Genomic DNA, 14,476 nt, shown 5'->3' with positions numbered 1-14,476 from the left:
TATTTTCTTCTGGTTTTTTTTTATCAATTTCTCTCCTTCCCTATCTTAATTTTACATAAAGATTGAGTTCCTTATCTTTCCCCAAACTTAAGGCAAGAAGTTTTGCTGTTATTTAGATGATAATTAGCTGATGATTCATCCCCGCTGCAACATGCAAGGACAGTTTTCTTTTTTCAATCTAAAAAAGTGGGACACTTGAGTAATTCATTTTCATACCGATCGGTATGAGTACCCAATTTCCGCTCGCTTGTCACGCCAGTATAGTCTGGTTCAAGCAGAATAATGAAAAATTGAAAGGCAAATCTTTAGTCTCTCCTCCCAAAGTGATGAAAATTTCATGGGACAGTATGCAAGCCTGGCATTTCTCTAAGTTGCTGGGATGATCGACCATGACTGCAAAGCGTGCGTGGCGGTAAACCCTTTGATTTGCTGGGAGTGAAGACGGAGTTGTTTGTGGCAGGCATTTAAAAAATCTGCTAAAGGGGCTGAAATCCAGTAAATTATATAACTTCTCTCACTTTCTCAAGTTTCATTTTTTTTTTCCCGGGCGTCCTCCTTTCTTGCTTCTTATTTTTCAGCTGTAATCTTTACAGTAGAAGAGGAGGAAGTAGTAGAAGTAGTAGTAGTACAGTTGAGTTGCGAGGTGTTCCCAGGCGAGCTTTTGTGCTTTCCTACATGGGGGTTAATGTGATTCCCTCACAGGTCACAGTGGGCTCCTCCATTGTGGCCTGATAACATCCTAAATGCTGTTCTGTGACTTGAACAGTAAGTACAGTAATGTGATGCCTGAGGATTGTTGCAGGAGAGTGTAAGCTCCCCTCTCCTGTCATCTCCACACACAGAGGCAAAGAAACCAGGTCAGTGTAAACACGGCTAAGATAGCCATACAACATTCATGAGGCTCGCCATGTTTAACGAGAACCCTGGGACTTGTATTCTTATGAGGAGGGGTGGCTTGACCGTGGCGCACACCGAAGCCCCCTTTTTTTTTTAAGTGTCTCTCTGTCTTGGCTAGGGCTGCCCTTTGGAATGAATTAGCCGGAATCTGTTTGTGTGTGTTTTTTGAGAGGAAGTGCAGCTAGCGAATAAGTGTCGCGCCAAGCCGCGCCGTCCACGTCTCCCACGGAGATCAGATGCTGAAATATTCATAGGATGCCTGTTTTCTTTCTCCTCCTTGAAAAAAAAAAAAAAGGAAGACTTGCAGTTTTCAAAACAGTGTAGGCTTTGTTTCTGTGTTAAGGTTTTTTTTTGTTTTTTTTTTCATATCTGTGATACTCCACAGTCAGTGTGAGTTTCACACCGTAGGGAGGGAATGTGGAGGAGAGGAAGGGATAGTCTTTGGCCTGCGTATTATAAGAGGAGAATGTGAGTGGAGGGATGTTTTCTCCTTCATCTTGAACTAATCTTCTCCTGAGAGCCGCAGTTGATGTCGGGATCCTCAGAGCTTTTAGCATCGATCGGTGGGATTTGGAGAGGGGAGACGGGGAGAAGTTGCTGACGGTTTTTTTGTCGGAGTGTTGAGTTCACACAGGGATACTTAGAATTTAAGGATGTTTACTTGATTTTAAAATTATGCAAAGCATGTGCGCACAGTCTTTGTTTACACACATACATATCAAGGGTACGTCCCCCAGGGATGATTACTCATCAGACATTGACAGTATTGTTTTGGACTTTTTTCCCCCCCCTCTGCCTCGATGGATTTACATTTTAGTGAGATAGTTGCACTGTATGTGTGTTGCATTAATATTCCACCACTGCTCACAAACTCCCTGTTGGTTAAAGAATAATGCCTCCCAATCTGATGCGTCAAGACAGTAAAGGACAGGCAGCCCTTGTCTTTGGACTGTGCTTTAGCTGCACACAGAAATGATCATCTAAGGAAACGCTAACACGTTCAGAAATGTTTCTGACATTAAGGGCACAGAGAATCTGGCTGCCTGAACTGCAGTTTATGTTTTAAAATGACTAGTTTCCTTTATATTTGAGATAAAAGTAACTATAATTATATATTATACAATTCAACAATTTTAAGCACCAGAATGTAATTTCCGGCATAGAAACAATTTTTAGAAATGTTTTCTATTTTCATTGATTCCAAATGAGTCCAACTTGACCAATTATTCAAATGAAACATATTTGCCCATTTTCAGGTTCATGCATTTATTTCGAGTTACTACTGAGTAGTTAACATGCTTCATTGCGCAATTACATGCTTATATTTCTTATACTCTCTAGTGCAGAATCACTGTATTAGCCCTCTGTCTTAAACACTCTGTTTAAGGTCCTGTCTCTTTAAGGCCACCCTCCCGAATACCCAGTCTTATCTGATTGGTCAGCTAACACATGGCTGAGCCAGCACTGCTAAGAGCAGCTGTGCAAAATCAATTCTTATGTACCAAACCAGTCACATGACATGAACCTAAATAACACATAGAGGGAAAGGAGAAAAACAAAAAAGCTGAATAGTTCTCCTTTAATCAAATGTTAAGGTTTGAGTGAAGAGGCATATTTTTACATTTTGATGGACCATGCTTTCAAAGTAGCAGTATATATATGCTACGGTCACAGAAACACTTAAGCCATTTAAACCACAAAGTGAAGAGAGGCTTTTTTAAAAGCATATGCATGATGTCTTACACAACGTACATTAGGATAAAAGCTATGTCAATGACTGAGAGCTGTGAGGTCCCTCTTCCAGCTTGTTATGCTCATCTCTCCTCAAGGCTTAAGTGGATCTAACAAAGTGAAATCAAAAATGATTGCAGTGCTCACCTGAACCTTTAATTTCCCTCAGGTACGAGTCAGTGTTCCTATTTTGAGCAGTAAAATGCACAATGCACAGTAATGTGCAGTCCATTTACCAAGAACTGCCCTTTTTTCATCTATTATCAAAACCAAGTGAATTCTTTCCTTCTCAGAATTGTTGACATAAATGACTACAATCATTCCTTCGAATATGTATGACTTAGAAGTTTCTTGGAATATGAAAAAAGATAGATAATGAAGCACAATTCTTTTTTCTTTTTAGCAAAGTTTTGTCAGTCACCTGCAAGGATTAATCACACAGTGATCATTTTTACCACAAGTATGAATAATCATTATAGTGTTACAAAGCCCTGCCCAGTCTGCTAATGAAGTCCCATTTGAGCTCCTAAACGCTTGTTATGTTGTGAAGTGTCAGTGGAGTGTCAGTAAGGGTCTCTTGAGCTCCACTAGCCGTCCAAAGGTTGATTTGTGTGTCGGCTAAAAGGTCCCCAAAGAAAGAGGAAGTTTGGTGAAAGTCATTTTTTTTCGCTGGCAGCTCTCTCTGCAGGTATTTCCTGCACGGGACTTGTACAGAGTCACTGTTTGTTTTGTCTTCCTACGAGCTCCTTTTTAGAGGATATTATTCATCAGCTAGCACTCCTGTAAGCGTGGATGTGCATGTGGTGATAGACGGCTCGACCTGACACCAGGCCCTCGGCCAAAACAGACAAACAGACCATAAAATAATAATACGGCACCTTTTAGAGCCCGACCAATATATTGGTTGGCTGGTATTATTGGCCGATTTAGGCCTATCACAGATATATTATGGATTACAGATTATTGTTATTATATATCATTACAGACAATAACTTTTATTAAACTGTAAAATATCCTGCCTCCATCAGAAATAGTTTTTTTATAACCACATGTGAGGGATAATTGCAAAACAAATATGTGTACATCGGCCCGAAATATCAATATCAGGATTTTTTATTGCCTGGTATTGTCATCGAACCCAAAAATCCAATATGGGCCGGATTTAAATTCCATGCATTATCTTCATTTCTAACTTTGAGATTTGTGATCGCTTGTGTCTGTTTATCTGCAGCCCAACGACCCAGTGACAAATATCTGTCAGGCGGCTGACAAACAGCTCTTTACCCTAGTGGAGTGGGCCAAGAGGATCCCCCACTTCTCTGAGCTGCCACTGGACGACCAGGTCATCCTTCTACGAGCAGGTAAGTAGATAAAAAAAGCAGTAAGAGTCCCCGGCAAAGTCAGACATAAGTTTTGTGCCCAATATAGATGTTGTAAGATAAGCTGATAAACACCGTGTGACTACTTGAGCCGTTATTGGTGTGAACAAACGTGGCTGGATTAGTTTGCTATTTAATAACTCTTATTCCGAGCAGTTATTTTAAAGGCCCTGTGTACCCGCACAGATAGTTCCAGTTAGCATGACAGATTAGTCGGCCGATAAGATGCAAGTTTAGCAGAGTTAGCTTACTGTACAAGCAAAAGGTGTAAGATATACTGAGAGAGAGTGAGGAAATGTTCATCTAGCACAGTTGTGAGAGGAGCATACAAAAAGAAAGAACAAATCAGTACTGTTCTGAATAGTAAAATACAGATGCTTTGTCTTTAAGATAAAGCAACAGTCGCCAGCCTGCTAATGGCTAACCAATAGAATATGCTGTTGAGTGCTACCTAAATGACCAGTGTTTAGTTTGTATGATACCCATTGACAGTAGAATATACAGCAGAAAAAAACAAGAAAATTGTTTAAGCAGTTGAAACAACCTCTCTGTGAGAAAACACTGAATTAGAGATGCTAGCGCTGGCTCTCAGTCCGTATCTAGGGAGAAGATTCTAAGCAAAACAGTGCTTGAGTAGACTAACGTGGCCATAACCATGAATAACTCTCTCGGTCATGTGACTGAGAAAAGAGTCAGACCCACCAAGGTCACAACAGCTCATTGTGCGGATCTGCTCCATGTGGAAAAGCAAGCAAAGCGCTCAGAATCACAGAAGCGGCAGCTTAAAAACACACAGTGAATCATCTGTCACTTCTCTTCCACTCGCTAACATCACATGCAGGAAGGTCTTTAGGGTTCTCCCAACACATTGCCCTTGTTGCCTGCCTGTCGCTCCAAATTACACCATTATATTCAAAATCCACCTTGAGGAATAAAAAAATGCTATTACACACCCATCTTGCACAAAAAAACAAAAAAACACCTCCCATCATTCCTTATCCTGCGCACATTCAATGATGGAGAGACTTCAGCAAGGCAGAGAGAGAGACATTATTCTGGAGAGCTCGTCTCTTCTCGGCTCTCAGGTTTTCTATAAATAACCGCTTTAGTTCTGCTGTATCACAGATAAAAGCATCCCAGCTCCTCTCATACCCAACTCAACTCTGGGGAGGAGAGGCGAGTGTTGCCAGGCAGAACATTTAAAGGAGCCCTGTCACTCAGAAGGCGGCGTCTTGTGTCTTCGCTGCTCCCTGTGTCAGGCCCCTGCTTTGGCACATCAAGCCTGTTGTCTTTATCGTGATGGCAGGCGCAGTTCATCCCTTTTACACGCTTGTCTCTTCAGAAAGCATGATTCAAATGTCTTCGTAATAACCTGATGCCTGTGCTTGAGAAAGCTGCACGCTTTTACCGCGCAGGCTAATTGATTCATAGGAATTCCCCCTTTGTTGTCAGTTTCATTTTGCTTGAATGCTGTGTGAACTTTTGTGCCGGGATTTGCTTGTGTTTCTTTTTTTCCTTCATACTTTTCCTCGATCCCCTCCCCCATCTCTCCCGCAGGTTGGAATGAACTCCTCATTGCATCATTTTCGCACCGTTCGATAGCAATTAAAGACGGGATTCTGCTGGCGACCGGGCTGCACGTGCACCGCAACAGCGCCCATAGTGCCGGAGTGGGAGCCATCTTTGACAGGTCATTATTATGTTATGGAACTTCCTTTTAAAGGTGCTCTGTGGAGTTTTTGAGCAATGTTTTTAGGCATGGGTGACTGTTTTTTTTTTTTCTCTCGTGCATGAGGACACACACATGCATGAAGATGGCAAGATGTTCATGTCTGCCAATGATTACACAATATTCCACTGATCTACTGGTAATGGTAAAAGACCAAGAAACGCATCAATCAATCTATTCGAAAGTCCTCAAAGATACACACAGTGTGTTTCAGTAGAAAAATGCTGAATGTAAACAGAAACTTTGCTTACAAGAAACCAGCATTTTCCAATTAAACGTACTTTTTAAGTGGTTTATAAAGGGAAACTCATTGCTTTATTAGTAGTTAATAAATATTATTTTTTATGAGTCATTAATAAAGCATTAATACAAGTGACAAATACTATCTGGCTTACAGTATGTGTACAGTTTGGGTTATAAGACATTATGTTAATGGCTTATTACTGCTTTGTTAAGCATTAATAGTGTATCACTACTTGATGTGCATACCCTCTATAGATGAGATGTCTTATTAGAAAATGGAAACTTTTAGGTATACTAAATTTTTGCTAATGCTAATAAATAATTTATTATTATTTAATAATTGAACACTTTATCAATTAGTTATAAGCCATTAATTTAGGTTTGGAATCTGCTCTTACTTTAGGTGCTCTATTAAGCATTTACACATGACTTATTAATTATTATAAACTTAATACTGTTATTAAGTAAGCCTTTTTAAAAAAAGTGGTAATATTTTTGGCATTCTTTAGAACAGTGGTTCTCAAAGTGGGGTCCAGGGACCTCTCAGGGTCCTTGAGGGGGTTCCAGGAAATGAATACATTTTCCTATAATTCCTTCTCAGCATGTCAATGTTTAATTGATTAATCACTATTAAGACATGTTTGAATTGAATTGATTGGAAATGTTTTAACTATCAGAGATCAGAACAAATACGTCAAAAAAATATATAGTTACAAATTACTTGCTTATCAAATATATCCAAATAAAATACGAAACACTGTTCTAAGAAAATGCATTATATTAAAAATAAGGACGATTCTATACAAATTGATATTAATACATTCAGCAGCTTCAATCTGAGTTGTATTTTGTTTGGTCAGGTGGTGAGTAGTGACAGAGGGGAGCTGCACATTTAATATGAAGACTCATTTTGTGTGATTCAGTTTATTATTCAAGTAACTTTTTTTACCTTAATTGTTCTTTTAACTTCTTACGTAGCCTACTTTGATTTTGCATAGAGTATAGGTCTTTCCATTGGTTAAAACCGTTTTTAATGTAAAAATATCCAACATATTTTATATTTTATATATCATTAATGTTGAGCTGTGGTCCGTGGTCAAGAGCCTTGACATGAAAAGTTTGAGAACCCCTGCTTTAGTAAATTCTAACTTATGCTTTGTGATTGATAATTTATTCATGTTTCATCCCTCAGTAAAAAGCCATTAATTATGATAACTGCTCGCCAGTTTGTGAATAGCTATTATAGCAGGCAGCATAACTTTGCAATTTTAGCTAAAATGAGTTTTTATTAATACCTTTTACTCATCTTTCAAGCATTAATAGGTCATTAAATAACTACTAATAAAGCCTTATTTACAACTACAATTACCCACTTATAAAGATGTTTCATTACAAGCTGCTCTCATCATTTACAGTATATGACTTTAAGGTTTCCTCCAACTGAGCAGCTCAGGCGTAATATTTCAGTTACGCCTCAGCTGGAAGTCACAAGTGTTCTTTGTAAAAGCAGCACAGGAACTATTGATTGACTCCACTATATTAAATATGTACACCTGTGTGCGTCAGTGGTCACACAGAAACACTGACCGGCTCAGAAAATGTCAAAAAAGGAAGGGAAAAAAATCCATGCGCGAGTCACTCACTGTGAAGTGGGGTGTGTTGCAGGAGCCACTCTGGTGACTGTTATTGACTTTCCAGCTGTCTGACAGACTGAAATCTCACATGAGCCTGAGGTGTCTGTTCAGACAGCATCACACCCTGAGCCCAACTGATGCACACCATTTGGGAAGTTATAAAAGATACAAGCACAATCTTTAGTTTTTTATTGATAAATACAGTTTAATCCATCAACAATTCTGATCATCAGTTCATAGCTTAGCTAATTTATCAGGTGCTGTCATCAACTCATTCAAGCAGCGCCACATCTTTGGCTTAGCGTCTGTTCTTCTTCGCTATTCTTGATTTTCTGCCCCCCCTCCCCCGCCCGATCACCAGCCTCTGTGTTCACTCATCAGCGTTCACAGCCACAGGACATGTTCCATCTCTTGCCATTAACCGTGGCAAGCATTAAGATACAGAGAACTGATAGTTTCTTGATCTACTCCCCTCTCTCTCCACCGTACGAATGAAGAGACTGATTAACTTAAACACTTGAGTCTTTTCTTTTCCCTTTTTCTCCCTTTTCCAGGCCTGTTGTTCCTCCTTGGAGCAAATTGAATTAGAATGAGCTAAGAGCCACAATTGACTTTACTATTCGAGTGGGGGGGGGGGTTTAGAAAACGGAGCGAGAGGGGAAAATAAAGAGCGGCTGAGGAGAGGGTGTGACCGAGTCAAAGAGGGGTGAGGAGTTCGAAGCGGCTCCACCACGCGCCGACACTCCCACCAGTGATGTCACACAGAGACAGTGGGAGTGCTGGTGTACGGTTACAGCTTGTGTTTACGCTGTGGCTTTCCTTTTATGAAAACCTTGTACTAAATATAATGGCTCTGCAGGGTTGTAAACTTTTCCACTGATCTAACTGTGCCTATGTGGGCTCAGAGTATGTACACTTGTGTGTATTTGTTTTTAAATAGATTTGAGCTGGATAGTAGTTAAACCATATTTTTAATGTCCCAGTCTGGATTCTGGATAATTCACTTAAAGCACAGTGTGTCATTTACAAAAATGTACCAATTAGACTCAATGCTTTCCTGTGATCTTAACTTCTCTGGCACCCGTTAGTTTCCTCTGCTAGAACACAAAAATAGTGTAGTAGCCAAGATGGATTAAACAAACTGCCATTGAATGAGACACATCTCTCTGACTGTGTTTTTTTCTGTGTCTGTGTGTGTGTGTCCCTTTTTATACAGAGTGCTCACAGAGCTGGTGTCAAAGATGAGGGACATGCAGATGGATAAGACAGAACTGGGGTGCCTTCGAGCTATAGTCCTTTTCAACCCAGGTAACTATTGTTTTTATTTGCTGCCGCAGCTGAAAGGAGCTGTACATTAGCTGTTCAAGGTGTTTTAAAAGATCATCTGTCCATTGCTGTCTTTTTGTTCTCATTTCAGTCTGACTTTGAACCAAAACAATCAGCTGAATTAGCTTTTGCGGAAGGTTCAGGGGGTATTTTATTCTTGTAAATGTAAATGTACCAATACTACTCTGTGAAAGTACTCAGCCGCCAGTCCTCAGGTGTCAGTGACGTAAAAGTATGAAAGTATAATCAGGAAAATGTACGTAAAGCTTAAAAAGTGTACGATGCAGAAAAATGTCTCCTTTGACCGTTATGCAGTCAATTACGATCAGATTATTATCACTTTTGTATTAACATAAAAGCAGGATGTTAACTGTTTGATTACTGGTTTGTAAAAACTCTCAAAATAGAGACAGTTGCCATCACAATAACCCTGAGTGCACTCTTGTTTTAATCCAACCAGCAGTACAAACCACAAAACAACTGAAAATAAATCACGGGTATTAGAACAAGTCAAAGAAGTGTAACCATAAAATTTGGGGTGTTTTTGCTTTAAAAGAAAAACTTAAAAACTTAAAAATAATCGCCAGTTTCTTTGAATCAATTAACTGTCGTAGTGTTTCAGCTTGTTGCAGTTGAATTTAAAAAATAGGATGGACCTCAATAAAGCTAACACTTACTAATCCCCTTTTGTACTCACTCATAGATACCAGCCACCGAAATACAGCTGATTTATTTCATCATTATCCACGCATTGTTCCCTGAGAAATTAACTAAAATCTTACCCTATCCTACAATGAATAAAGTGAGAAAAATGTATTGGATCTGTCCGTATATCCGGATCGGCACCAAAAGTTAATGGGATCTATTCCGAGTCGGGATGCTAGTTTTGTGGAAATCTGTTGCGTATTTTTTAGGGGAAACATAACCTCCTTGGTGGAGGTAAAAAAAACACCCTGTTTTATATGATGTTATTATTATTATTATTATTGTTATTATTATTGTTATTATTATTATTGTTATTATTATTATTGTTATTATTATTGTTATTTACTAACTTAATTGTAAGTAAATACGTTGAGTAAAATGCACAATATATCTCTCTGAAATGTAATTAATTAAATAATTAAAAATTATTATCAACATTTTTAATTGATACACTTAGAGTGAAAGAAATTCTTCAAATGTCCTACATAAAATAACATTTTAAAGGAGTCCCAGGCTACGTGTTGAGCATCCACAGCATAGCTGTCAATGTATTTCCGACGTGTGATTGCTCTGTGAGAACCATCACTGCTTCTATCCCAGTCCAACGATCTTTATGTGCTTTAGGGCTGCCACTGCTTCTTACTATTACCAAGAAAAACAACATTCAGCTGACCTTATTATTGCTAAAATAGAATATGACTCATGTAAGGACTTGAAGCTCAGTGATACTCCACCTAAAATCTGCATTTTAACGCCCAGATTCTGTCCTCGTATGTGCCTCACTGCTGGTAAAAGGTTTGTGACCAAACCGAGGCTGCGTCCATAAAGAAACTACAATCGATTCCAATGGCAACAACTTCACAGCGGGAAGGAAAGCACCAAAACATCCATAAGAACTTCTCAAACAACCCCTGCAGCATAATCCACTTCTCCAGTGCCCATCTGTATTCAGAGTATTTTGCAAGCATTCATACTTCCACCAGAATGTGGATAAGCACACCTCTTCGGGGGAGCTTTATTGCTTCGGGAAGGACGATAACGGGCCACGGAAGCAGTTTATTCAACCAAATGTTTGGAGTGTACTTAGCATACGGATGGAGAAGAGGATTATGTGGGGAAAACATTAAAAAAAAAATGTCCCTATTGGGATTCTGTAAATGACTGAATCCACTGTGATCTACAGTAAGTGAAGAAATGACATATTCAAGCCAACATATAGGTTTCAAATTTTAGATTTTGGGTGGACCATCACTGACTCAGCTTGACCTCATGATTGTAGCCTGAGAATGGGAACAAGCTTTTAAGTCTCGTTTGTTTTCTTTGAACTTAACTTTGGACTTCTCTCAAGAGAGCGATCGTGACTTGCTCATGACTTGTAAAACTGACACACTTCCAACTCCACATAACAATGTGGGAAGCTCAAACTAAGAGCTGTTACAGTGCATGTTTGATTGATGGATGTGCTGCTGGTAAACTAATGAATTCTGGATTATTTTATAATGTGACATCCATTTCTTTTTATGGCATTTTCCTGCAAAAATCAGTCCAAAGAAAAACCCTTGACGAGCGAGTTCTCGTTAACCGAGGCCTTGGCATGAGTCCCTCCTGCTATCAGCATGCTGTGCTGTATTTAAACTTCATCCACATGGCACCCAAGTGCGCTAAAACCAAGCCATGAATATGACCCAGGTTTTTAATGACTATATGTGGGAGCCTCCCTTTCGTGTCTCTGGAGGCCACTGTGGATCTGCTCACCCCCGACACACTGATCCTCTGTGTTCCACATTTTGTCCCGGCCACATCCAGGCCCACTGGCCTCGGTTCACTTCTCGGCCTGATTCCTTGTTAATTAGGGGCTCACTAGACTGGTCTGATTGAGACACCAGAGGGTGGGGGGTGGGGGGACGCCGAGGCTAAAAAGGCTCTCAGTCTGTCCTTTCCCACACTGTGCGATCAAGTCCAGCCATTAACGACAACTGTTCATTCATTGTTGATCAATTGTGCGACGCTTTGTTTGTCAGAAATGTTAATCAATGACGCGTTTGTGTCGTTAATCAAAGACGAGTCCTCCGGTGAAGCTTAAATTAGCGCAGCTTAGAAATTACAGTCCTAATTGGACTAACCCGGAATGTGATACACGTCCTCAGTGAGCCTATGGGGCTAAAACTCAACTCGTAAGTGAGTCGGGCTCTGCTGTGCATCCAAAACTACTGTGAGGAGAACATCTGGCCACAGAAACAGAGCAGACTGTAGCAGGAGTTTTGTCTGCTATGGCGGTTCACAGTTGTTGCTGATTATTTTTTAATCATGTTTTTGTGTCCACAGACTCTAAAGGTCTGTCCAACCCCAGCGAGGTAGAAGCTCTGAGAGAGAAAGTGTATGCATCTTTAGAGGCCTACTGCAAACAGAAGTACCCCGAGCAGCCTGGCAGGTATGGACACAAACACTGAAGTTACACTGAGCTGAGATCAGCTGTGCAAGCCACAGACAGAGAAATACAAAAAGAGTAGGGCTTGAACTTGTATGTATCATAATCTACAAACCATGTGAGCCTTCATAAGGTAAATACAGGTAGTAGTGCTACATTCACCTGACATAAACGGTCATGTGCATATAAATGAATATGTGTGAGTTGTGAGTCCTGCTCTTCTTCATGTGCTGTCTCCTCTCCTTCTCCTCAGTTGTTTTGTTTTTTTTAAAAAAATTTAAAAAATTGCATATTATGTTTATGAGAAAAGGGGGAAAAAGTTTAAATATTTGAGCAAAGAAGAACAGGTCTGAAAGTAAGTTAAAAAGCTCTCGAATTAGGAAAGAAATGGGCCTCACGCAAGAACATGTTATTCTCATCCAAACTTCTCTGCCCAAACTCTCCTAATCACACAAACTTGTCAACAATCAGGGGTTTCTTCCTGATGAACGCCAGCTGTTCACAAGTAGGTGCATGACTGTGATGTTTGATCATTGGCATCCACCATGTGTTCTGTTCAGTTTTATTTATTTTTATGTTTTATTCACCATAAAAAAAATGTGAAACAGCTGAGCTTCTAGCTGTTCTGCTGTCCTTAATCAGCAGACAAAACAAAGTTTAGCCTCGTCAGTAGTCGTATTAGATAAACACTTGGAAAACACGAGTATCGGTGCCAATGACGTGTCACAAGAGCAGCACTGCGCTGTTATAGGATTATAGTTAGATGCTAGAAAAACACTTTAAAGGTGTCAAATTTAGGGGAATCTGTTTAACCAGTTGTCACACTGAATCTTTAAAAGGCAAAGTGTTCCATTTCCTAGACAGAAGGTTGTCAAGGGGCAGTTTTTATTATGTTACACTGTCAGCAGTTATAGTTATGTAATCTGCTATATTCACCTGCACAGTGACCTGTATAAAGTCCCTGACTGCAGCCATCAGACTCAGAGCAAAAAAAATGTTCCTAACAACTACTGACTGCAGCCTATAAGACGCTCTGTCAGTATATGCAGATATAGTTAATAACAGCCTCTCAGTCTGCCACGAGGCAGCTACACACTGTACTGGTGTCTATATTAGTTTTTCCTGAGGATCACTTCCCCATCCCTCCCTCTTCCTGTCAGATGCATGCTGCTATCCTGGTCCTCGCGTCTCATTTTTCCCCCCTGTGTTGTGACAGATTCGCCAAGCTGTTGCTGCGGTTACCGGCGCTGCGCTCCATCGGCCTCAAGTGTCTGGAGCACTTGTTCTTCTTCAAGCTCATCGGCGACACGCCCATCGACACCTTCCTCATGGAGATGCTAGAAGCCCCTCATCAAATGACATAATAGCAGAGAGGGTTGAGCTTCTCCTCCTCCATCCCTCCCTCCCTCCTCCTCCTCCTCCCCAGCCTCCCGCTCAGCCTTGGATCGGGGGTTCCTTTTTCTTCAAATCCCGTCTCCAGCGAGGGACAGATCACGTGATGACTTTGAATGGAGAACCTCTTCCCTTCCTCCCTTCCTCCCTTCCTCCCTCCGTCCCTCCGTCCCTCCGTCCCTCCTCTCCTCGGCTCCCTTCAATGTGTTTTTTTTTTTCGAAAACAATGAATTCATCATGTCTATGGGTCTGTTTTATATCTTGTAAAAATATATAAATAAGAAATATATATATATATATATATATGAAAATCACACAGCAACACGAGTGACAACAGTGGACTGAAATAAGGTCGGACAGAGGACAAGAGAAACGTATTGAGCCATCGTTTTGATCCTTGCTATCCCTGCACCTTGACGAGAAAAAAGAAAAGCAGAGACGATCAGGTTTTAAACACCCACAGTTATGCTTGCAGATATGTTGAGGGGGAAAAAAAAAAAAAAAAAAGCAGTGATGTCATATTTGGACTCTCAGCGTTGTGATCAGGACAATCGTGGACTGGGAGAGCCTCAGGCTGTCTACACTTGGACCTGAGCTCTCTCTCTTTCTCTCTCTTTCTCTCTCTCTCTCTCTTTCAGGATTGAACTCACTTCGGGGAGGGAGGGGGCGGTTTCGGTGGGGTTGTGAGGGTGGGGGGTGGCAGAACGTCTGCTTAAAGGAACTCCTGCCTGACTCGACTGAACACGTCAGGTCTTGCACTAGCTGTTTTTTTGGGGGGTTTTTTTTGGAAGTGTGAGCTTTTCTGGAGTAGAACTCAGAGGTGGGTTAACAAGACTGCAAGTGCTCAGAAAAGGAAGAAAAAACCTCAGGTCTCTGCCCGATTCCAACAAATCCAACCATGTCTTACTCTGTTAGCACTGTGCAACATCGGGGGAGGACGATGTAGAAGTTGATGTCAACCTGTGGATGGAGAGTTGGGAGAGCTTCTTGTATACAATCTTTGCGGTCCTTG

General features: G+C 40.6%; 1 protein-coding gene across 4 annotated transcripts in view; it reads left to right on the top strand.

Annotated features, from left to right (window-relative positions):
• Positions 1–13,952, top strand: part of rxraa (retinoid X receptor, alpha a) — a 112,670-nt gene extending 98,718 nt beyond the window's left edge. For 2 of the 4 annotated variants that reach the window (XM_030435070.1, XM_030435068.1), the window contains exons 7-11: positions 3,860–3,989; positions 5,565–5,697; positions 8,830–8,921; positions 11,970–12,075; positions 13,289–13,952. In XM_030435070.1, the coding sequence (XP_030290930.1) occupies positions 3,860–3,989; positions 5,565–5,697; positions 8,830–8,921; positions 11,970–12,075; positions 13,289–13,436 (609 nt within the window). In that variant the 3' untranslated portion in view covers positions 13,437–13,952. The remainder of the gene's footprint in view (positions 1–3,859; positions 3,990–5,564; positions 5,698–8,829; positions 8,922–11,969; positions 12,076–13,288) is intronic. The other 2 variants (XM_030435071.1, XM_030435069.1) reach the window with 1 other exon arrangement.
• The last annotated feature ends 524 nt before the right edge of the window (positions 13,953–14,476 follow it).

The sequence above is a fragment of the Sparus aurata genome, chromosome 12 (genome assembly GCF_900880675.1).
Source record: "Sparus aurata chromosome 12, fSpaAur1.1, whole genome shotgun sequence".
Classification (NCBI taxonomy): domain Eukaryota; kingdom Metazoa; phylum Chordata; class Actinopteri; order Spariformes; family Sparidae; genus Sparus; species Sparus aurata.
This window is presented reverse-complemented; position numbering and strand designations above follow the sequence as displayed.